General features: G+C 37.4%; 1 protein-coding gene and 2 non-coding genes across 3 annotated transcripts; all 3 read right to left on the bottom strand.

The window, feature by feature from the left end:
- Window positions 1-3,135: 3,135 nt before the first annotated feature.
- LOC5570522 (WD repeat and HMG-box DNA-binding protein 1) lies at window positions 3,136-22,252 on the bottom strand. The gene is made up of 6 exons (XM_021840772.1): window positions 21,432-22,252; window positions 16,812-17,270; window positions 15,088-16,250; window positions 7,961-8,119; window positions 4,047-4,163; window positions 3,136-3,982 (listed from the first exon to the last, which is right to left on the bottom strand). The coding sequence occupies exons 1-6, from the start codon at window positions 21,988-21,990 to the stop codon at window positions 3,491-3,493; spliced, it is 2,949 nt and encodes a 982-aa protein (XP_021696464.1). The 5' UTR covers window positions 21,991-22,252; the 3' UTR covers window positions 3,136-3,490.
- On the bottom strand, window positions 4,203-4,296 carry Trnay-gua. The gene is made up of 2 exons: window positions 4,260-4,296; window positions 4,203-4,238 (listed from the first exon to the last, which is right to left on the bottom strand). It is a non-coding gene; the product is annotated as a tRNA-Tyr (tRNA).
- Window positions 4,713-4,810, bottom strand: Trnay-gua. Its single transcript has 2 exons — window positions 4,774-4,810; window positions 4,713-4,748 (listed from the first exon to the last, which is right to left on the bottom strand). It is a non-coding gene; the product is annotated as a tRNA-Tyr (tRNA).
- Window positions 22,253-22,959: the final 707 nt, after the last annotated feature.

The raw sequence follows: 22,959 nt of genomic DNA, 5'->3' as shown, positions 1-22,959 counted from the left end.
CTAATGCTTACAGTAAAGTGCTTTAATCGAATTGCGACGTGACAAAATGGATGAATATTTGATTTTCCCAAGTTGGTAAACCTATTTTTCAACGCGGATTAGTATAATTCATTCATTGAAATTTATAATCTAAAGCTCAAATTACACAAGACAGTCTTATGGAACCAAGAATGGATTAGAACGTAATTCATAAGACTATCTATGGATTTTGTTATCATGTCAATGCTGGTTCATAAGATCATCTTACGAAATTCCTTCGAGGTGTGTTATGGAACAACATCTGTCGAAAACCTTACGATGGTCTTGTGTCGTAATTCCATAAGCAAATCATATGACAGTCTTTCGTTAGCTTTCCTCAGTATATGAATCTTTTTAAGAATTTCTCAAAAATTCACCCTTGAAATCTTTATTGCAACTATAGTTGTAATATCTCGAGACAGCTCACTGCCAGTTGGTATGTTTTCTTGTGCCTTCTTTATTAATTTCTTGGGTTGTGCACAACGGTCAGATGAACTTATTTTGGTCAAAATTGCATTAACTTCTTGTACAACATGAAGTGAATATGAAAAAGGATATAAATATGAAAAAATCAATAACTGTTTGTCAACCCACAACAATATTTAGGTATTCAACTTTTCAAAATGTGAAATCATCCAAAACACCTAGAAATTTTAATTACATTTACTTGAAATTTGACGGGTTTTCACGTTTTGCCCTTGGAATGTGCGGTTTTCCAGTGACAGTTGGTGACAGGTTCCCATGACTTTTGGGAGTTCGCAATTTAAGCTAGCTGTCTCATCTCTCAGGTTATTACAAGGAAAAAGTTCGATACAGTCTCCGGCATAATGTTTTACAACAGCCTACTAAATCAGCTTTCAATGCTATTATTCCGAACACAACTGTAGAACCACTTACCGTAATTCCGCGAATTTTATACAAAATTATTTATATTTGGGAATACACATTAATATTGCAGTAACTTTTAATGCCATTTGATGCTACTATGATTTAGAATAAATTTGAATCACAAATAAAAGCAAATAAGGCGTTTTTTCGCGGCGTGAAAAAATAACTACTTGCTACATATATGTTTCATGGTGCCTCTATGAAATCTTATCGAATATTGGCATAATAATTTAGTTTTATCCCAAAAATTATTGCGCGGAATTAGGTTACGGCTTTTTTCCATAATGCACTAATTCCGCGCACTGTTCTTCGTTGAACAACAACCAAGTACAACATGCCAAGCTCGTCTTCACATATGACTATTTCTCTGAGAAAGTATCTTCATGCATAAATACGTTTCACGGAAAGAAACGGAATATCTGGAAAGCCCACTTACAGGGAAATTAGCGGCCGTTCAGAAACCACTGTTCATTCATGGTGGGAGGAGAAGTTTGTCCAAACACCAAAGTCCAAAAAAATTCAAAATTGTTGTGTGAACAATAGACCACAACAGTTCTGAAAATTAAAAAAAAACGCCACATGATTTATGGACAGCCCCAAAGGATTATTCTATACATCTGAAGATACGAAATTTACTTAACATTGTAAACCACAAATAACATTGCCAATGTTCACTTGATTGCGATTCTTATTTATATTATACAATCCTTATAGAGACTTATTGACATAACAACAAATAGGGGTCTTCTATAAATTACGACACACTCTCGGGGAATGATTCACAGAAACGCGACGATCAATACATAATTTACGAAGCCTCGATACAAAAAGTATGTGATATGGGGAAGAGGGATTGAAAATAGCTATATTTTGTGTGACGTAATTTATGGATAACCCTTACGGTTCTTGTGAGGTTTCTGGTTTGTCTAAGAAATTAAAGTTTGAGTTACCCGCGGCATTTTCGGCTATCATCAATTGAATTGTTTAAAATATATGCGAACCGGACCTTGTAGTGTATGGTTTCGCAAATGGGGTGGAATGAATGAGCACCCCTTGAAAACTGCATAAATTTTTGAAATTTCTCCTGAAATAACATGCAACCCCAATGCTGACATGGAAATGAAGCAATAGGCATGTTAATAGTGAGTATTCTACTCAAAGAAAAAGGAAAAATTATATTCGAAAAAACTGCACATATTGCCCCGAATGGCTCTTACAAATTTCATCATTTTAGTATGTTGATGTTTGACTGTCACAATGTTTTTAAAAGTTAATCTTTTTGTACAGAATGTTTCTAAATTTCAATAACTTTCAAGTTTAGTAAAAACAATAATTATTTATTAGATTGTATGAGTTAATTTCACAACCTAAAATAGGGTGCTTAAGCTCATATCACCCAATCGATAAAAATCGACACGAAAAATGTCAAATCTTGAAAATTTATTCATTCATTTGTGAACTTTATAGGACAACGGAAATCGTGCGGATCTAGTGCATTTATCTAAAATTTGTTGGAAATTATACAAAGATCCAAAACTTCCATAATATATTCTGCACTTCTATCGACTTTTCCATAAGGTAGCCAAACTGCCCCACTTTACCCTATACGAAATACATTCGTACCAATGCCACGGTAATGAAAATACTGTAACAAATGTTATCTTTATTTCATGTGGTAGTCGAAAAATTATAAAAACGCAGACTACGTTACTGTTCTTTCAAAACTTCACTTTTTTTTTCATCCAAAAAGTTTTTTGGAGGGGCGGAGGGTTGAAAATGTTCAATTTCAGCGCTACATAATGAATGGATGCCTCCTTACATTAAAATTAATGTTAATTTGATTGTTTCGCGAGTGCGCGGAATTAGGCATTCTTCTGAACTATTTCAAAAAAATCACAATTGTAAATTATGAATATAGTCTAGTTTATATTTTACCCATAATATAAAACAGATTTGCTAGCGATCCACTCATAAAGCTTTTTTGTTGATGCAATACTAATTTTTCATTAACCATTTGAAATGTTTTATTCCCTAACTGCGCTCAATTACGGCACTTTACAGTATATTATTCCAGAAAACATTGAATTTCGAATGAAACGTCTTTGATGTATGGGGAATCACAATCCGTTTAATTTCAACAGCCTTTTCTCCCTCTTTAACAGTCATGTCAATTTCACACTTTTCACGCCTTCCATTGAAACGTCTACATTTAAAATAAAACCACGAAACTTGTAATTGTTCCACTTTTTTTGTATATTTCCACAACAAATGTAAGGACTGCCAGCTAAACAATTAATAAAACCTCAAAACGTTAAATTGTCCGATTTTCTAGATCTGTCGCATGGTTATTGTTCTGTCCTCACTGACTCTCCCTTCTTTCTTCTCCTCAGTTACACGGTATTAAAAGGGGTACATATTCACACAGAAACGATTAATAGACGAAATGAAAACAAATTAATGGATTTTAATCCCTTCCGAAATAGAAACTGTGAACGTTCGGATAATTGATGACGCTCTTTCTTGAGATAAAATTCATTATTGTACTTAACTTAGACGCTATCGCACAGCTAAAAACAGGGGGTAATCACTTCTTGAAAAACCCGAATTTAGCCAGCTTGGACACTCCGGACTCACCCGGTTCTCCCTCGTCCCGCTTCCGCTTCTCGCCGTTGGCTGGCGGGGTCAGGTAGATGTTGAGCGTTTTGAACTGCCGTAAACCAATCTTGATCAGTTCGGATTCGCTTACGGTTGGGTTCTCCTCTCTCAGCTGTTCCTTCTTGCTCTCGTACCAAGGCATGAATTTCTGCCCGGACGAAGCGCTAGGGGTGCTGGTGCCGCCGTTGGTCGGTTGATTCTCGCTGTTCTCCACCGCCGACTCGGAATCGCCATCGTGTCCATTTGTGGAGCTTACTCCTGAGGGGGTGCTAGGGGTGGTCGAACGGTTCGATACACTAGGTGAAGGGAAACCAATTGCGTTGGCAGTGAGATGCCCTAGAGGGTTGGGCGTGGAGGGACTGGCCGTTACACTTTCGTCTTTCTTGAACGGATTCTTACGCTTCGTGAGGGGTTTGGGTTTCTGCAATGGCAATTGTATTGGTAAGTTTTAAAACACTCTCGTTTGAAATTACAAACGTTCTTACGATTTTTGGGGTGTTATCCTTTTTGGTTACTGCTTCCAGATTGATGTGCTCCAGTTCGCTGACCATGGAGGCATTTTCCCGCGCGATTTCCATCTCGTATTGTTCATCCAACTTCTCCTATTCATGGCAAACAGAAAAAAATGAATAAAAAATTAATCCTTCGAACCGGATTTGAACCAGTGACCTATGGATAACTGCCGTCATAGCAAACTTCTACAGTCCACCGCTCTACCAACTGAGCTATCGAAGGTGTGTGAAAAACGAAGCTCTAGAAGCCAAGTTGTAACGGGTATTAAGAAGAGGAAGAAAACCATCGAGGTTAGTGTCTCGGATTAAACAGTGTTGCAAGAATGGGCAAAACTTATCCCAAACCAACGCTTTCAATGTGCACAATTCGTCGTTGAACATTTTAAAACAATATTATGATGAAGATATCATCAAAAGAATGTGCATAAACTATGGATTTTTAAAAAGTGTTTTTTTTTTAAGATTATCGAGATTTATAGGGGCTATCCATAATTAATTACGTAAGGTCGAACATTATAACATTCACGTTGTTCACCATGGTATCATGATGATAAACTAAATTTCTAATCAAAAGTTTCAAAATAAAGCGCTTGAAAAAATAATCCACTTTTGACGCTTTTGTAGACACATAAAAAAATATCCTTCGAACCGGATTTGAACCAGTGACCTATGGATTACTGCTACCGCATCAGCGTTACTTCTACAGTCCACCGCTCTACCAACTGAGCTATCGAAGGTTGGTAAATGGAGTCTCATAAAGCATATTATAAGCCACAAAGGTTAACACAATAAACACCACCATTTGAAACGTGGTCGAATCATACTGTCTGTGCATACATCTGTCGTGGAAGAAGTACGCTGAATACATACCATACAAGCGTGCTGGTGCTGGTGATACCAGTAGCTGGAACTGATTTTCTTGAGTGAATATATTCACTGATATATCAGTACAATAAACTGTTAGAGCTCTGAGCCGCCGTATCACGTCGCTGACGCGAGCATCATTTATTTTTATTATAACATGTGTGTTATTTTCAAACTGAATCTTGAAAATTTAATAAATTTTATGTGGGTTTCTACTTAATTATCGCGAACTTCAACACGCCCAGAGATGGTATGAATTGAGAATATGTGACAAAGGAAAAATAAATCAATCACACATTCGCATACAGAAATGTCCGATTGCATCAAAGCCGTTTTTCCATACAAAATGGATTCAGATAGCTATGCATCTCTGCCGTTTCTCAACCGATTATTTTCATTTTTTTTCCCTGTGACGAACTACAAATAACCTGATTTTTTGATAACTATTGAAGAAGTTGTGCGAAAACTATTGATTCAAAAGTTACAGAAAGGTTGAATTTTGACAAAAATATGCATCAAAACAAAAAATGACCTAGCAGGAAAACTATGCGTCGAATCAATTTGCTGTATTCGACTCAATTTCCCAACTTGAATTTTAACTGCTAGGACACTTTTTATCTTGGTGCATTTTTTTTTTTTTGTCAAAATTAAACCTATCGGTTGAGAAACGGACTTTGAGGTGAATTCTTTAATCCTCTGTTTCTCATGGTAGCTCCAGGACTCCATATATTCTCGACTAGACGCTACACACTTAAAAAAAATTACGGATTACGGTGAAATTTCACCGTGTGCAAAAACTGAAATAAAAGGAAGCTCATGCCTGCCAGAGAGGCTGTCACACGCTTTCACAGAAGTTCGGTGAAAATAATGCTGTTACCGAACTGTTCGTTTGTATTTCACAGGGTTACAGTAAAATTGTTTATTTCACGGATTTTTTCCGGTAAAATAAGAGATTCCACGGATTTTCTCCGGTGAATTCATTGATGTCATTGATTTTGTCGGTAAAATAGTAGATTTCACAGGAAAATCTGTATTTTTGTTGTTTACAGATCAAATTCGGTGATTTAATTCACAGGATGCTGCGATTTATTTTAAGTGTATACCCATCAGATAAATCCAATAGGTCAACTAACTGTTCCAATATTAAAACAAGTGATAAACAATTTACTTTTCGTTGATTGATTGATTTACTATTGAAGAACAAGTAAACAGTTTTAAACTGACGTAGAAAAACATAGGCCATTAGCAACATTGTTTCTCCAAACCCTTTTGATGAAAACTTTATTTTATTTTTAAATAGTCGACCAAAGTCGTAAGCAAGAAAGGAATCAGATTTCAACCATGAAATTTGCACAGGATACCTTCAAAAATTACTTCAGAGATTCCTACTAAGATTCTATGTGGAATTCCTCCAAAAATTCCTTGAGATTTTTTTTATGAAAATTCTTAACAAATTTATCAGGATGTCTCCAAAGAACAATCATTTTGTAGATGAATTGCTAAGTTAATTATTAATAAATCGAATTCTTCGATTATATTCTGCAGGATTCTCTAAAGGGGCCCAGATAGCCGTAGCGGTAAACGCGCAGCTATTCAGCAAGACCAAGCTGAGGGTCGTGGGTTCGAATCCCACCGGTCGAGGATCTTTTCGAGTTGTAAATTTTCTCGACTTCCCAGGGCATAAAGTATAGTATATTCGTACCTGCCACACGATATACGCATGCAAAAATGGCCATTGGCATAGTAAGCTCTCAGTTAATAACTGTGGAAGTGCTCATAAGAGCCTAAGCTGAGAAGCAGGCTCTGTCCCAATAGGGACGTAACGCCAGGAAGAAGAAGAAGGATTCTCTGAAGGAATTCCTAAAACCTAGGACTAAATATCTAAAGAAATTTTGAAAAGAATGGTCGCAGGTTACTTGATGATTTCATAGAGATTTTACTTAATAAATTACTTTAGAAATGTTTGGGAGAAATTCAGAAGTAATAGGTATATGGATGAAATGCTGACGAAACGGCCTATATAAATTTCTGAAGGCAGTCAGTCAATGAATTGGTCACATTTATTAAGGCATTCCATGAAGAGATCTTATTAGATTGCTGGGATAAAATCTCAAAGGAATCTATATAAAAGTTGGAAAAATAACTGGAAATATCGGCGTAGGAACCTCAGGAATTCTCGTGGAGTCTTATGGAATTTCTTCGAAAACTCTGAAATAAACCTTGGTGAAATTTCGTGAAAGAGTAGAATCGAGTAGAAATCGAAGGAAGAATTAGTGAAAATATCTCTGGAGGAAATCCTGTAGAATATGACCAGGGTCATTCATACGGAAATTATTGGAATTGATAGCGTTATAGTGCTCAAGGATTTCCTGGAACAAATTTGAATTCCTGGGAATTATCCTAAGGAATTTCTGAGGGGATCTCTATGTTGAAGATGTAACACAGCCTCACCTCAAATCTTTAAAGGCACAAAACAGAAGCAGACTGCGATTCAAGCTGAAATGGACAATCGATCGAGCGAGTGGCCAATCGATGAAGTTTTCAGCTTTAACCTGCTACTGATTTGTGCTGTTACAGATTCATCATCATCTTCCTATTCTAGGACAACAAATCTAGATAAATCACTCGAAGCATGAAGCTTTTCTTCGAGAAATCTGAGAAGAAAAACTTGAAGAAGTAGTGGAATAGTCATTTGATTTTGCCGTAAATGGCCAAATTATATACGCGAAACGGTCTGTCCAAATTACTTTGATCACCCTATCGATAAAAAATCCCCTTCGATTGTGATGGTGGTCTTATAGATTACTACCACAATCCCTTACCCTACCCTAAACATAAAGCAGCGTGAGCCGATACTGCTTTATCGACATTCAAGAGCTCGAAAGAAACTACTGATAAACGTCACATACGGAGGGGAAAATCGACGAAGTCTAAAAATAGCACATGCGTGCAACATCGCACACAACAACCGCTCCGAAACTGAGTGACGCGATTCAAACCATCATGTGCTGAACTGAACTCACCTGATCTTGGAATGTGGAGTGCAGCGCTGACAGAGTCTCCGCCAAGTGAACTCGGTTGATCTTTCTGGCATACTTGCAGGCAAGTGGAATCAGCTGACTGGAGGCAATCGTTTCTATCAGGTCCTTGGCTCGTTGTTCCACTTCGGCGCGACAGGCCATCTGTAAAAGATAGCAATGTGATGTTGAAGCGATTCTTTAGTCACATACAGTGACTCAAATTCATATTCGTACAGGGCACTGTTTTCACGTCAACTTGGTAAAAAAAACGATCAAACTCGCATAACTTCTCGCATACTCTGAGATAACGCCCTAAAAGCCATTGGTAACCACGAGCGTAGCTCGTTGTTTCTGAGCAAATGAAGGAATAAGCATCCAAACCAACATCCATTCAGATGCTCAGTAACAACGAGCTACACACATGGTTACCAATGGCTTTTAGGGCGAGATCAGAAGTGATGCGAGAATTGAGATCTCGCCCTAAAAGCAATTGGTAACCGAGTGTGAAGCTCCTTGTTTCTAATCCAATTAATGGACCTGAATGAAAACTAACTATCCTATCACCACTAAGAGATAGAGGAGGATCTTCTCTTTATCGTAGCTTTGTTGAATAACGTGTAAATCCATTCGTTTGTCCGGTAGTTACCATGTGTAGCTTCACTCGTAACCAAGTTTCTAGCTCGCTGTTGTTAAGCAAATGAATGGACCAAGATAAAAGCTATCACCACTGGGGGATAGAAGAAGATCCTCTCATGTATAACGTGAAAATTTATTCGTTTCCTCAGTAATAAAAAGCACTTGGTAATCAATGGCTTTTAGGGCAAGATTATAAATTAAGCGAGTAATTATGTAATTAATTTAAAATACTTTATCAATAATGAAGGTCATAGGTGTCATCTTTTACTGGACAATCTTAGGTAAACTGTTTTCATTTTCTTCCCTCTTTGGAATAATGGAATAATATTTGCAACAAAATCCAACAAGTCTAACAGTAAGTAACGTTCATTTTTGTTGATGCGTTCATTGTAAGGTACCGTGAGCAAGCGGGTAATGAAAATCATATAGTTAAAGTTCTTCAATCAAAAAATGAGGTCGTGCATATTTTTTAGCTTGACTCCCACAAAATATGAGAGGTATGCTGAAATTGATTTTTATGTAAAACCGAAGAAAAAATAACAGAAAAAGTTTTTGAAAAATGTATCTCGACTTTTCACTTGTCCCACAAGTGGGGCAATAGGGTGGGGCTTATTTCCAAAAATCTTCCGTAGTCAGGATTTACAAAGTGGAAAATGATCACCGGTCCCAAAATAACATCCTGTGAAAAAATGAGATTTTTTGGTGAAGGTTTAGAGGTGGCGCAAAGGGCGTAAGTGCAATTTCCCCATTTTAGTGAACTCTGAAAAAAATTGGTATACTTTTCAGCTTGTTTTGGTGATTTTAGGACCCTTAAGGGCAAAAAATCACCTCAAAATTGCGATATCTCTACTCCTTTAGATGATATTTGACGAAATATGTTTAAGCATGCGATTTTTGTCCCTTGTATAGGTTACGCTGACTGATCACTATGAACCCAAATAAGCATATGATTAGCTGGGGAGAATTCCTATGATATTAAAATGGAGCGAAGAGCAAAGGAGAATGAGAGAAAGAACAAAGAACACAGAAGAATGTAAGGTTGGGACGGGTTAAACAGTTGGGAGGGTGAAACTAGTGATGTGTTGAGTGTAACTGAGGAATCTTGTAAAATCTCGATTTTACGCAATGAAGAAAAGTTCCAGTAGATAACGATGATTATATTGACTTCTTTTTAATATTACCTACTTCAGAAATATTTCGAGCAACGTTTCTTCAAGTAGAGGAAGAGCACCAATTTTTGATCCATCTCTAGTTTTCGACCCATGCATACAATTTTAGATTACTCTTAATAGAAAAATTGCTGTAACGGCTAAAATGTCCTCAACTCCATGTGAAGTTTCATCATCATTCTCCTGGTAGGTATAGATAAATGCATGTCCACTTCACTGCTTTAGTTCAATAATTGTTCAGTTTTTTTTCCTGGATGTTGATAGCAATTTATCGAAATGGACCGTTGCAAAATATACATCCTGGAAATTCAGCCTCACACAGTATTAATTAAATTCATAACAAATTTATATAAGCATTTATATATACATAGGACATCCTGTGGAAATTCCTTCATGTAGCTCTGTCGCAATTCCTAAAAAAATATGTTTCAGAACTGTGAAGCTTTAATTTTGTTTTAATTCGAGAGGTTTTCAACCTGAAGTGCTTTATCTCTTGCACCATATAGAAGCTCGTGCAGTAATTTGAATTTTGACTACCGATTTTTTTCCTTCTGTTGTTGTTTATATACATCGATTTCATATACTGATGTAGAACGATGTATTGAACTTCAACTGCATTTTCGTTTGTCCGAAGTTATGTTGAAGGTGTTGTGGTAAAAGTGAAGTATTGGAAGCCCAAACGCAATTAATTGTTGAAATGGCATCATAATCCAGAAATTCCTGTGGAAATTCTAAGAGGAAGTGTTACTGCTAGAAAGCAGAAACCGTTTATGAATTTACCTAATAAGGATATATTGTGCGGGATCAAAATCCGAACACCTAAGAAATGAATCTAAACCCTTACACTTCATTAAAAACTCCTTCTATTTGTATGAATTGTACGGATTTTGAGCCTGTATGAGTTTAGGCCCTCTGTACATTCTTTCAGATTATAAAAGCAATTGCTGGAGTTATATCAAACCGTCATTCTAAAATACAAATTTAGTGTTAAACTTGCATATAATCACATCTCATACATCCAACCGAGATATTTTCGCGGTTCCGTAGTTCATTCTAATATAATATCATCAGTTACACCTTCCCTTGTTTAACTCACCCCACCTTACATTCTTCTGTGTCCTTTGTTCTTTCTCTCGTTCTTCTTTGCTCTTTGTTCCATTATACTTGCATAGGAATCCTCCCCAGCTATTCATATGCTTATTCGGGTTCATGGAAATCAGTCAGCGTAACCTATACAAGGTCCAAAAATCGCATATATGAAATATATTTCGTCAAATATCATCTAAAGGAGTGGAGATATCGCAATTTTGAGGTGATTTTTTGCCCTTAAGGGTCCTAAAATCACCAAAACAAGTTGAAAAGCATACCAAATTTTTTCAGAGTTCACTAAAATGGGGAAATTGCACTTACGCCCTTTACGCCACCCTTAAACCTTCACCAAAAAATCTCATTTTTTCACAGGATGTTATTTTGGGACCGGTGATCATTTTCCACTTTGTAAATCCTGACTACGGAAGATTTTTGGAAATAAGCCCCACCCTAGGGGCAAGTGAAAAGTTTGTCGTTTTGAACAATAAAATGAAAAACTAACAGTTAAGGTACCGTGGGGCAAGTGGGTAATGGATTTTGCATAGTTGGGATTCTTCAAATTCTAGAGACCTTAAATTAAAACATATGAGGTCGTGTATATTTTTTAGCTTGACTCCCACCAAATATAAGCAGTATACTGAAATTGATTTTTATGTAAAATTAAAGAAAAAAGTACAGAAAAAGTTTTTGAATTTAGTTTCCTTACTTTTCACTTGCCCCACAGGTGGGGCAAGTGAAAAGTTTATCGTTTTGAACAATAAATCCAAAAACTAACAGTTACATTCACGATTTCTATTACCTTTAACATTTGTTAAGGCGTCTCAATGAACAATAACATAAGTAACATGTATACAAAGAAAATTGTATTCTTATTACTTGAATTTTCTTCTGTTTAGTTATGTTTGTTGAAATGATTCGACAACATTATAACTGCAATATTCCCAATTTTTATTTTTACATCATGGGACAGCAATTGCATTTCTGCTCTGTAGATTTTCCACCGCTCGTTATTTGTTTTTAAGAAAGTCGGATATGACGTCGGATAACTCTTCAAAAGAAATCAAACGGAATACTTCAATAAAGTATTTAAAAACTTTTTTGTGTGGATACACCTATACCCCATTTTTATGGTTTGAGCTAGCTTTGCATAGACATTCCACGAGATTTCCGTGCGTTGTCTTATATTGGAACTTTCCAATCAACGTCTTCCTTTTGATCGGCTGTCCGAAGTAAACATATTAATATCGTAATATTTGGCAACCTTATTTTTAGAGAAGTTCCATGATTGGGCCATGATAATAGCTTTTAACGCTATAGTGTTTCTTGAATTATAAGCACGTTCTGTTATTCTATGATAATTGCGAACCTTGTGTACTTATAGCTACCTAGAGAGAAAACACAAATTCAATCTCTAATGAGAAACTTTTCACTTGCCCCACGTGATTGGAAAATTGACGGTGTTTCAATTTAGTTATTTTTAGGTCTATGTCAAATTAATTCTAAAACTTTTTTTATTGCAGTTTAAAACTGTCAGAGAGGACAACTTAAAAGTGGTACAGAATATTTTTTTCCGCAACTTTTTTCTACTGAAAATATTAAAATAAGATTGCACGCCGCCATCTTGTTACGGAGTACCAGTTAACAGGTTAACAATCTTTTGCTCTATTATGCAATAATGGTTGAAACATCTCAGGAATCTCTTACCTACCGTAATGTTCTGAATGGCTTCAACGGTTTACGCATGATTTTGAAACGTTAATTCACATATTCAGTAAAATATACACATTATTTTCACTTACCCCATTTACCCACTTGCCCCGCGGTACCTTATATTTACGATTTCCATTAACTGTAACATTTGTTAAGAAGTCTAAATCAACAAGTGCAATAAGTAGCATGAAAACAAAGAAAATTTTAATCTAGCCAATCAATTTTTTTCTGTTCAGTTAGGTAAATCAGTATGAAATCACCATTAATGAATCATCCCCCAAATACGTCACATGTTGGCGCCTATGCATATATTACATTCAAATAGTTTAAACAGGGCCTAACTTGTATCGAAAACTGATTTAGTAGCCTGTGGAGCACAAAAAATGTTGTTAATCGCTAGGTGGCACTAGTGGGCATGGAAGTTTTACTTTTGTTATGCAGATATCCCAGGATTATGATCATTTAGAAGGATGTCGTCTTGGGCAAAGTTATTTAGTAAGTTAAGGACTATCATCTTTCAAGCCAGTTGATTCAAAATTTTGCCACTAGGCGGCGCTAGTGAGCATGCAACTTTTGTTTGTATATATCTCATGAGCCTGACCACTTAGAAAGATAGTATCTTTGGCAAAGTAGTTCAGTAGCTCAAGGACTATCATTATGTGAGCCAAGAAATAGGATATTTTGCCACCAGTAGGCAAATTCCGGCGCGTGTTTTCTTCGAAGAAAAGAAAATTTTCTTGCTGGTGAGTAATGGAAGAAAATTTCTTCTCTTCGAAGAAATTGTTCGCCGGAATTCACCTACAGGCGGCGCTAGTGAGTATGAAATTTTTGTTTTGCGGATACTGCAGGATGTTGACTTTTTAGACAGACACCTTCGGCAAAGTTGTTCAGAAGCTCAGGGACTATCATTATTTTACAAAATCTCGAAATTTAAGGATTAAACAAAGAAAGAATTTGAGCTACTGAACAACTTTGCCGAAGACGCTATCTTTCTAAGTGATTAGGCTCCTGAGATATATGCGAAACAAATGTTTTATACTCACTAGCGCCGCCTAGTGGCAAACTTTTGAATCAACTATCTCAAACAATGATAATCCTTGAGTTACCGAACAACTTTGCTGAAGTGGTCTAAGTGGTCAGGATCATGAGATCTGAGAAACAAAAGTTTCATGCTCACTAGCGCCGCCTAGTGGCAAAATCCCGAATTTCTTGGCTATGATGATGATAGCCCTCAAGCTACTGAACAATTTTGCCGAAGACGTCATCTTTCTAAGTGGTCAGACTCCTGGGATATTCGCAAAACCAAGGGTGTTGTACAAAGTACAACGCGCGACGACCGAAAGGTTAAAGTGGCTATTAATGCATTGGAATCTAGTAAATCATTTATAATAATTCTGGGATAACGATATTTGAGAAAACATTTTTAAATGTACATAATAGTTATTGTATTGTGATTCTGTAGATATGCGAGTTGAAAACATTTTTTGACATGCAGCGCTTAATTAAAGAAAATATTGAAATCACATATCAGGGGGGGGGGGGTCGATTCCAGATAAATATTGGCCTCAAGGGGGCGAAAGTTGAAAAAGTGTGGGAAGCACTGCATTAGATAATTCAACCTGGATTTTTTAAGGACAACTCCAGAAATTAATCCTTCACAGATTTCACAAATTTCCTGTATCCTGGAGTTCATCCAGTGATTCATCAAAAGATTTTACTATATGCAAAAAAAAAATGTGCGGTAAGAACTACCATTTTAAGGGGTTAACTTAAGTGCTCGCACCGGCAATTTTCAGCAGAACTGAAATTCGTTTGATTTTACCATGTCTGTAGTCGAAATCAGATCGGTGAAAATGATTTTTGTCCAATGTACCATAGTAATGTGGTGGGATGTACCGTAAACATGGTAAAACGGCATGAAATTCCATGATAATTTTAAGAATGGCCGTAGTCCGTGAAAATAGTAGTTTTTACTACAGATTTTTTTCTCGTGTAGGAGTTCATTCAAAATGTCCGTTCAGAACATTTTTAAAAACTCAAGCAATCCAGAGTTGTCTCCAATGATTCCTTAGAATTTCCTACATAATTGTCGTTCAGTTTTTCAAAGATTTCAATCAAGAATTTCCTCCTGATTTCTTCAGGAATTTTAGTAGAAATTCTTTGAGAAATTTCCCAGGTAAGTTCTCACAAAAATTCCCCTGGGATTTGGTCCAGGGAATTGTCAAGAACATTTTTGAGACATTATTGGATAAATACTTCAAAAAATCCTAAACCTACCACTATAATAAATCCTACAGTAATCTCCAATGGAACTTCTGTAGAAAAAAACTGATGAACCCTTGCTTACTGCTCGACTTATTGTTTTTATAGTATCAAACATGGCAAAAGCGGTATTTTTCATAAAATTTACTTAAGTTTCATATATGTCAGCTTTAGTCAATGTATCGTTTTATGGGATTTCACCAACTTGATGTGAAAACAATATATGAATATAAGTTTGAGTCGCTGCAAATGATCAATACCTACCGCAAACAGCTTGATCGCAGTTTCCTTCATCACTTTGTCCGCATCGTCGTACTTCAGGTACATGCTCCGCAGCAAATCGGCCTCCATCAAGCCTTTTTCGGTATCCTGCTCACACGCTGGCACATAGAAGGTGGCATTCATCGGAATGGGCCGCGGGTTGATTAGGGGATACTTGGCGCCACGACAAACGATAATCTGCACTTGCTGAATCGATTCGAACACGTGCACAATGAACACACTATCCGACACTGATTTGCTTTTTGTGGCGTCAAAAACAGGCATCCACAAATTGGAACTCGAAAGGTACAGACGCATAATTCCTTCCGAGTCGTAGGTTACCGGTGAACCTTTGTCCGAGTAACCGATCCAGCGAAGTTCTGATCCGGGCGACAGAGGAATTGGCACGTCTCGGCATCGCAGTCGATAATTGACGCACGTGATTATCATCATATTGAGATGTTGGTCTTCGGTCGCAGCTGAACGGTGGTAAGCGATTAGAATGTGATCTCCGTAGGCTGCAAGGGACACTGGTGGACCAGGAATGGATATCACTTCCCTCTGTGTGCCCTTTGAAGTGTAAACTCGCAGCAGATTTGCGTCGGTGACCACAACGACTGTTTTATCGGAAGCAGCTACACCAATGATCTCCTCCGTATCCGGCATAGTATAACTCCATTCTCGATTGCCAAAGGCAACCATGTTGACGCACACCAACTTGCTCCCTTTACTGTCCGTCCCAGCCGGACAGGCCAAAGCCACGACAGATTCACTCAAACCGGCCATTGTGTGGTTTAGGAAATTAACCATATGCATTCCGTGATGGTTGGAAGAATCGTGATACTCGACTTCGATGGCATTCTCCTTCTCGTCGGAATGAGCTCGCACGATACCCACGTGATTATACACCAAATAACGATGCTCCAGATGATCGGGCGTGGATCCTGATTGGAAGTATTTCTGCATGGGGTAGGACTTCGCAGAATACCTACCGCTCACCGCAGATCGAGCCTCGTCGTTATCGTCTTCATCGTCAACTTCTCCAGGAAGCGATACGGCACCAAGGGGTTTATCCTTGTCGCCGTGGATTTCGTACTGGCTCTTAAATTTGTTGATGCTGGTTTCGTCATCCGAATCATCGGCCAAGATTTTTTGCGCGGCCACGTCTGAAAGATTGGATTTAATTTAAATGCAGACCTTTTAAAATTCCATTAGACGGGGCTCTTTTTAACATTATTTCAACATTCTTCGTCTTTGAGAACTTTTAACTCCACGAATTGCCGTAGTGTGCGGTTGGCCAGGTTAGCACCCGTCAAGGGCGCCAGCCTTCAGGGGAGCGCCAAATGCATGACGCACTAGGCCACGGCAACATTTTGAAAAAGACATGTCTAATAAGGGGTCGTCCATTGAATCTATGACAAAAGGTCGAAAGACAAAAGGTCGAAATGACAAAAGGTCGAAGAACAAAAATGGAGGGTCAAGGTCGAAAATATTTTTTCAAAGAAAGAAAAGTTTTTGCATGCTAAATGATATAACATTTGCCTGAGGGGTAAACTTTTACACGAAGAAGTTTTATACACATTTTTAGCCCACTCGGGCGCACATGATAAGCTATATGTTTTTTGGTAATGATTTGAATCTGATATCTTCTTAGTATTTATGCTGCAAATAATCTAAAATGCGAGTGTCCCAACTAGCCCCGTTTGACTTTTCTCCTTCATACTTACGTTTCGAGTATATATCATTGATATCCTCATCATCATCATCTTCCGCGCCGTTGGCCTCCCTTTCGGCCATTTCCATAAGATCGTTTCCTTCATCTGCATCATCGTCAATACATATGCCACTGGCATTCCCCAGTTGGCCCTGGTCGTCACAAATTGTCAATTCGCCGTTGTTCTTTGGATTCCACGTTAGTCCGATCAGCGGAAAGGAATCAATCGTCGCCTCGTCTCCCTTTATAACCACTCCAGTTTTGAAATCCCATATCACTACTTCTCCTTTAGCGCTGCCAGCAGCAAAGAACTCTCCCATTGGAGAAAACCCACCACACGTGAAGTCGGAAGACAACGTTGTATGCTTCAAGACCTTCTGTTGCTCCCAGGTGGCCGTGTTCAGCACCACTATCTCGTTGCCCTTAGGATAGGCCAATACGTTGCCACGTCTCGGTTCAAAACTGGGAGTTGCTGAAATGAAGATTGACAGTTTCTTAGTACATTTTCCAACAATTTTAAGAAACTCATTCAAGTTACTTTGTATTTATAACAAAATTCAAATAAATTTAAATGAACTCCATGTGGACGCATAGCGAAGGTACCGTTTTGATTCATATTACGGACACTTAAGGCCTCAGTGAAGTATAACCCAGCTTGGACCATACAAAATAAACCATTCTATATGATTTTTTAGCGTTATCGAGCGTCGGAAGCCCTTAACTTTCGAATGGTGGGTAAAGAACACGCGTCCGCAGCTTGGATAATTTTAAATAAATCAAAACGTGTGGCCTTTTCATGATTCTTATTCCGGACGCTCCCTCACTTTTGCCTCATATTCCGGACGCTTTGATTCGAATTACGGACAGCTCATGATAATCATAAATGGAACAGTTAAATCATCAATTGAAATCGTTCAACCACTTAAGAGACGTATAAGGTAGTTGGGCATTATAAATTTGCAATGATATTTATGGAAAAAACCTAATAAAACGAGCCTCGAAAATAAGAACTTTTGGACGGCGAAAATTGAAACATTTCGTGTGAAATGTTTCCCATACAAACGAGAGTGTCCGGAATTTGAAGCTGTCCGTAATATGAATCAAAACGGTAATTTGTTGTTCAACAAAATTCTTAGTTAAAATTATTTTTACGATTAAATACAAAATAAACTTTTTCCAATTGTTTAGAACAATACTTTGAAAAAAATAACTTTAAAAAATAACTTTCGAAGAGAGTTCCGTTGTTATTCCTAAACAATTTATATTTTACTTTCATTTGCAAACAATAGGTCGTATGAATGAACTAAGTGAAACCTTTAACTTTTCCCAGTATGTAATTTTGTTGAGCGTTTACTCAAATTGATATCATAAAATTGGACTCTTGACTCTTGGACAGCCCATGAACGTTTACTAAAACAACCTGTCACATACTGGCCATACTTTATTCAAAACTTATGAACGAAAGTTATATATAGGGTGCAGAGCTACTTGGGCACTTCTATGATTCACTTTGTCATGGTTTTTTTCGCCCGAATCGAAACTTTGTTTTAAGAAGCACTTCAATACGACGCATAATGTGGCCAAATATGAGCTCAATAGCTTTCAAAAAAAAACCACACTGCCCAAGTGAATCAAAAGTGCCAAGAATAGGATCCGGCTTCTTACTTCAATTAATAAAAAAAATGTATTCGGATACTGAACCACCTCAAAAATAATTTCAGAAACGACAATTTTTGATACCTTCAGCTACCAGATTATTCCATATAAAGATCATCCATCATTATTTTTTTTATGTGGAGAAAAAGAGCCTTCTTAAATTTGACCATGACCATCTCTATTTTAGATAACATTTCAGGCATTGCTGGAAAAGTTCCCTGGAGTATTGCTTTAATAAATTCAATAGCAATTTCCCTAGAAATTCCCCTTGCAATTCTTAACCTGGAAAATAGGTATTCCTCCAATACTTCCCCAAGAACTTTTCCAAGATTTCAACTAGAAGTTCCTCAACATGTTTCTCCAAATATGTTTCATTCATATCACAAGTAACTATTTCATAAACTGTACTAATAATTCTTACATTATTCCCCCCAATGCAAAGACAGCGCCACCTCCAAAGATTCCTTTAAAACTTGTTAAAGAATTTCATTAAGCCTTTCCGTATTGAATTATAATAAGAATAACTTTTGGAGTTTGAATATTTCAGAAATAAGTACTTCAAAAGATATTTTCAGAAATCATATGAGTTTTTTTTCGAGCGGCCCAGATAGCCGTAGCGGTAAACGCGCAGCTATTCAGCAAGACAAAGCTGAGGCTCGTGGGTTCGAATCCCACCGGTCGAGGATCTTTTCAGGTTGGAAATTTTCTCGACTTCCCAGGGCATAGAGTATCTTCGTACCTGCCACACGATATACGCATGCAAAAATGGTCATTGGCATAGTAAGCTCTCAGTTAATAACTGTGGAAGTGCTCATAAGAACACTAAGCTGAGAAGCAGGCTCTGTCCCAGTGGGGACGTAACGCCAGAAAAGAAGAAGAAGATGAGTTTTTGTTTCTAAATGTATTCGTTCTGAGTAATTCATTACAGGTAATTTCTTATAGGTAATAATTTAGAATTCCGATATGATTTTTGATAAGGTTTTCTTCTCCGATGATGCATTCAGGGAAGGAATAATGCGCTATTAATAAGTTTTCTGATGTCTGTCGTGCCTCCAACTATGATCTGAGAAACTTTTCCAGGAATTCTTTAATGAGTATCTCTAACAAATCTGACATAATTTCAATGGATTATCAAGGACATTCATTCAAACAATTTTTTTTTAATAATTAAACGAAACAACGAATTTAGTGCTATACCACCGAATTCCGCTAGAGTTTGTATCCTTTGACAGATACGCGTATTTCGACCTCAACTTTAAGCTCGTCTTGAGTGTCGTGTATTAGACTCGACGACAACGACGACAACGATTTTTTGGAATATTTTGTTCGAGAAATTGTTTAGAAAACAAATTCTTAAAGTAACATCTTAAGTGCATTCTGGAAGAATCAGTTATTAGAATCATTTTATATATCTCTAAAAGAATCCCCAGATTTTCTAGAGAATTTTTTGAGTACATTCTTAGAAAAAAAAAAGTTGGGCATATGTTTCAATGAGAAAGCTACTGAAAAAACTCCTGAAATAATGGTAATGGGGACTATACACCTGAAAAGTAAAGTAATTATGAGCGTATGCACTCTACTACATCTGAACGATGTAATGAAGGACTTGAGCCATCATATAGAGCATTAACATTCAGTTTTAATTGTTGTATGTTTGAATGTTGATAACTGTACAAACATGGAATTGGGTTAAGTTTAGACACAAATTCAATTATTTTCCATTATTCCGAAGATGGAAGGAAATGGAAACAGTTTATGATTGTCCGATAACAGATGATATTATTGACTTCCATTCTTAATAAAGTATTTAAAATTCAATAAATCATTATTAGTATGTTTTTACCAAATTGATATATGAAAACAGTGTCCTAAACAAATGTGAAATTGATTCTTTGTACATAATTCAAGTTAGGGTGATGTGCTAGTATCCATCGTATTAAGCATTGATCAGTGAGAACTGCAATTTTCCCAGTATTGCAGTGAATGATGCTGACACAAACCGATGCCAAACAATTCTTTCTCAATACGGCTTTAGCATTGTACAACAACATTTTGATAAATCTTGAACTCTTTTTGGAAATAATGCAAAGAAAATGCATCTTACCGTATTCTCAGTCCGTCGTATCGTTTTCAACTCCGTCGCAATCAGTTTCCAGATTCGTCTCACAACTTACGGCTCACTGTGTGTATTGAATGGTTAAAACACAACATATCAACGCTATAATAAAATGTATTACTAGAATATATAGATCTACGGGCATCTCCCTCCATTCCTTCAGCACATCATGCTGAATATACTAATTTCCTTTAAAATTCATTGTTCGTTATCAAAATTCAGCCCAAACATATGAACACAATTAATTTTGACCGTACAATTATGGTATTTGCTCACAGTACAGCGAAAACAATACAATCAAAGAAACCGTATTTTTACATCGAGCGTCGCGCACACAATGATGCGCACAAGCTTTTTTTTTCTCAGTACGACGGATTAAACTTTGTTTACATTCTCAATTATACGCGGCGGTTGAGGAAATTTCGTAAAATTTGGTGATTTATTGAAGTTTTACGGCGTGTGATTGGAATGAAATCCTTCAGTGAAGAAGTACGAAGGTTTTTCATAGTGAAAATAAGTGCCCGGCGAAGTAAGTCACCCACGGGGGCGGGAAGAAACTTGTGTTGGAAAGTGGTGTGGCTCAGTCGATCGCTAAGCATTTCTCTCAAATCGTGTTCGTCCATGCGATTTCGGTGAAAAAGTGCAAAGTGGATAATTGAACTGAAGTTATTTATCGAAATACAGTAGTTTTATTGCATTTTTGGTGTACAAGTGTACAAACTCTAAAAGCTTTCACAAAATTACACTTGGATAATGAATCTATGTTGCAGGTAAGTATGAATATCCGCCGTAGTGGAACATTTAAAGTTTGATACGACGAATAGTAGCGCTTACGACGAAGAAGAACAAAACCCTACTTACCAAAATACACATTTCCCTCGAAACTCTTCGCCTTCCGCAGGCCATCCACGGTCTTCAACAGCTTCTTGCTCTCCAAGTCCCAAACCCTCAGCTTTCCGTCGCCGCAACTGGCCGCTAGTAGATTCTTCGGACTCAACCCCATACTCAAAACCGGGCCGGGCAATTCTTCGAGGTCGAACTCCACACCTCCTTCCTCAGTCGGCTTGATCTTAATTTTCCCATCCTCGGAACCAGCTGCCAGATACTGTCCATTCCGAACCAGACTGGTCACGAAGGCCGTGAAGCGAAACTCGATACCGTCCTTTTCCAGTTCCGGATACTTATAAGCCTGGACACTGTTCAGATCGTTGGCAATCAGCAGCCGGTCATCGTACTGGAGCGTGGCCCAAACGTTCTCCGCCACACAATGTGTGGCCGCATCGTCGTCAAACACACCGTCCCAAATTCGGACATCACCGTCATATCCAACACTGAGAATCCGATCGCCATTCTCCTGATAGACCACATTGGTGTACCCAACTATGTGGCCATATCGCATGGGAGAGCGATTAAATGGCATTTTGTACGCTTTGATCGAAAATATTACGGAAATCACCGAAATCACGCACTTTTTCAACTTCTAAATTTTCGGAAATCCGCACTCTGATCGAACTGATGAAGAACTTCGGTTGCGCGCCAAATGCAGTGGCAACAGTGAAACTTTTTTAGTTGTATCATAACAGACGAGACAGTCACGTTGAAATGTTTCAGTGTTGCATGCACTGTCAAAACAATTTGGTCGGTTTCTCAAAGACATTTGCACACCCGCAGTTAAATTTGCACAAACACGAAATAAAACCAGAATCGAGCGATACACTGTAAACTCGGCATTACCCTTTAAGCGAAGTATGCACTTCAACAGAAAAGTAATCGCCTATCTCGATGCGTGGGAAATTTCTTACAAGAAATGCTCAAGAAAAGCATTTTTCTTTGATCACAGTACGCAGTTGAAAAGAAATGTCAATTCAAATGATGCTCACTGTAGGAAATTTCTTGACCATTTCTTGAGCAGAAATTTTTACTTTTCTTGAGCAGAACAGCATACTTAGCTTTAAAGTGCAAAATTCACCCATTTTTTTCTGTTATATGAAGCTGTCAAAATAAAGGGTACTTTATTATTTTCCAAACAGGGTATTTTTTGCTCTATTTGACGTTCCAGGTGTTTACCCATTAAAGGGTGAAAAATTACTTTCGTTCAGATCAAATAAGGATGCAGTTACAGTTTCAGCTAGTATAACTCGATTAAGATTCAAGTGAAAAAGATGAATATATGTGTCAAATGGTAAGTATTCTTTTATTAACAAGATTTCATGTTAATTAAGTAATTGGAGGCCCTCTGTTGATAAATTTATTTCAAATTCTTTTATCAGAGTTATCATCCAAAATCCATTTCTACATTTATACGGACGTACACGATGGAAATGCCAGATTGTAATGATAGAACATGAAATCTACCAGGGACTTGCAGCAGGAGAAAGGGAATCAGCAT

Source organism: Aedes aegypti, chromosome 2 (genome assembly GCF_002204515.2).
Source record: "Aedes aegypti strain LVP_AGWG chromosome 2, AaegL5.0 Primary Assembly, whole genome shotgun sequence".
Classification (NCBI taxonomy): Eukaryota; Metazoa; Arthropoda; class Insecta; order Diptera; family Culicidae; genus Aedes; species Aedes aegypti.
Note: the sequence above shows the minus strand (reverse complement) of the source record. Positions and strands in the feature narration are given on the sequence as shown.

Coding starts and splice junctions, on each gene's coding strand:
- LOC5570522 (XM_021840772.1), bottom strand. CDS start 21,990: ATGCCATTTAATCGCTCTCCCATGCGATATGGCCACATAGTTGGGTAC. Junction 8,120..15,087: donor CTGCGATCAAGCTGTTTGCG/GTAGGTATTGAT, acceptor TATCTTTTACAG/ATGGCCTGTCGCGCCGAAGT. Junction 4,164..7,960: donor ACTCCACATTCCAAGATCAG/GTGAGTTCAGTT, acceptor TGCCATGAATAG/GAGAAGTTGGATGAACAATA.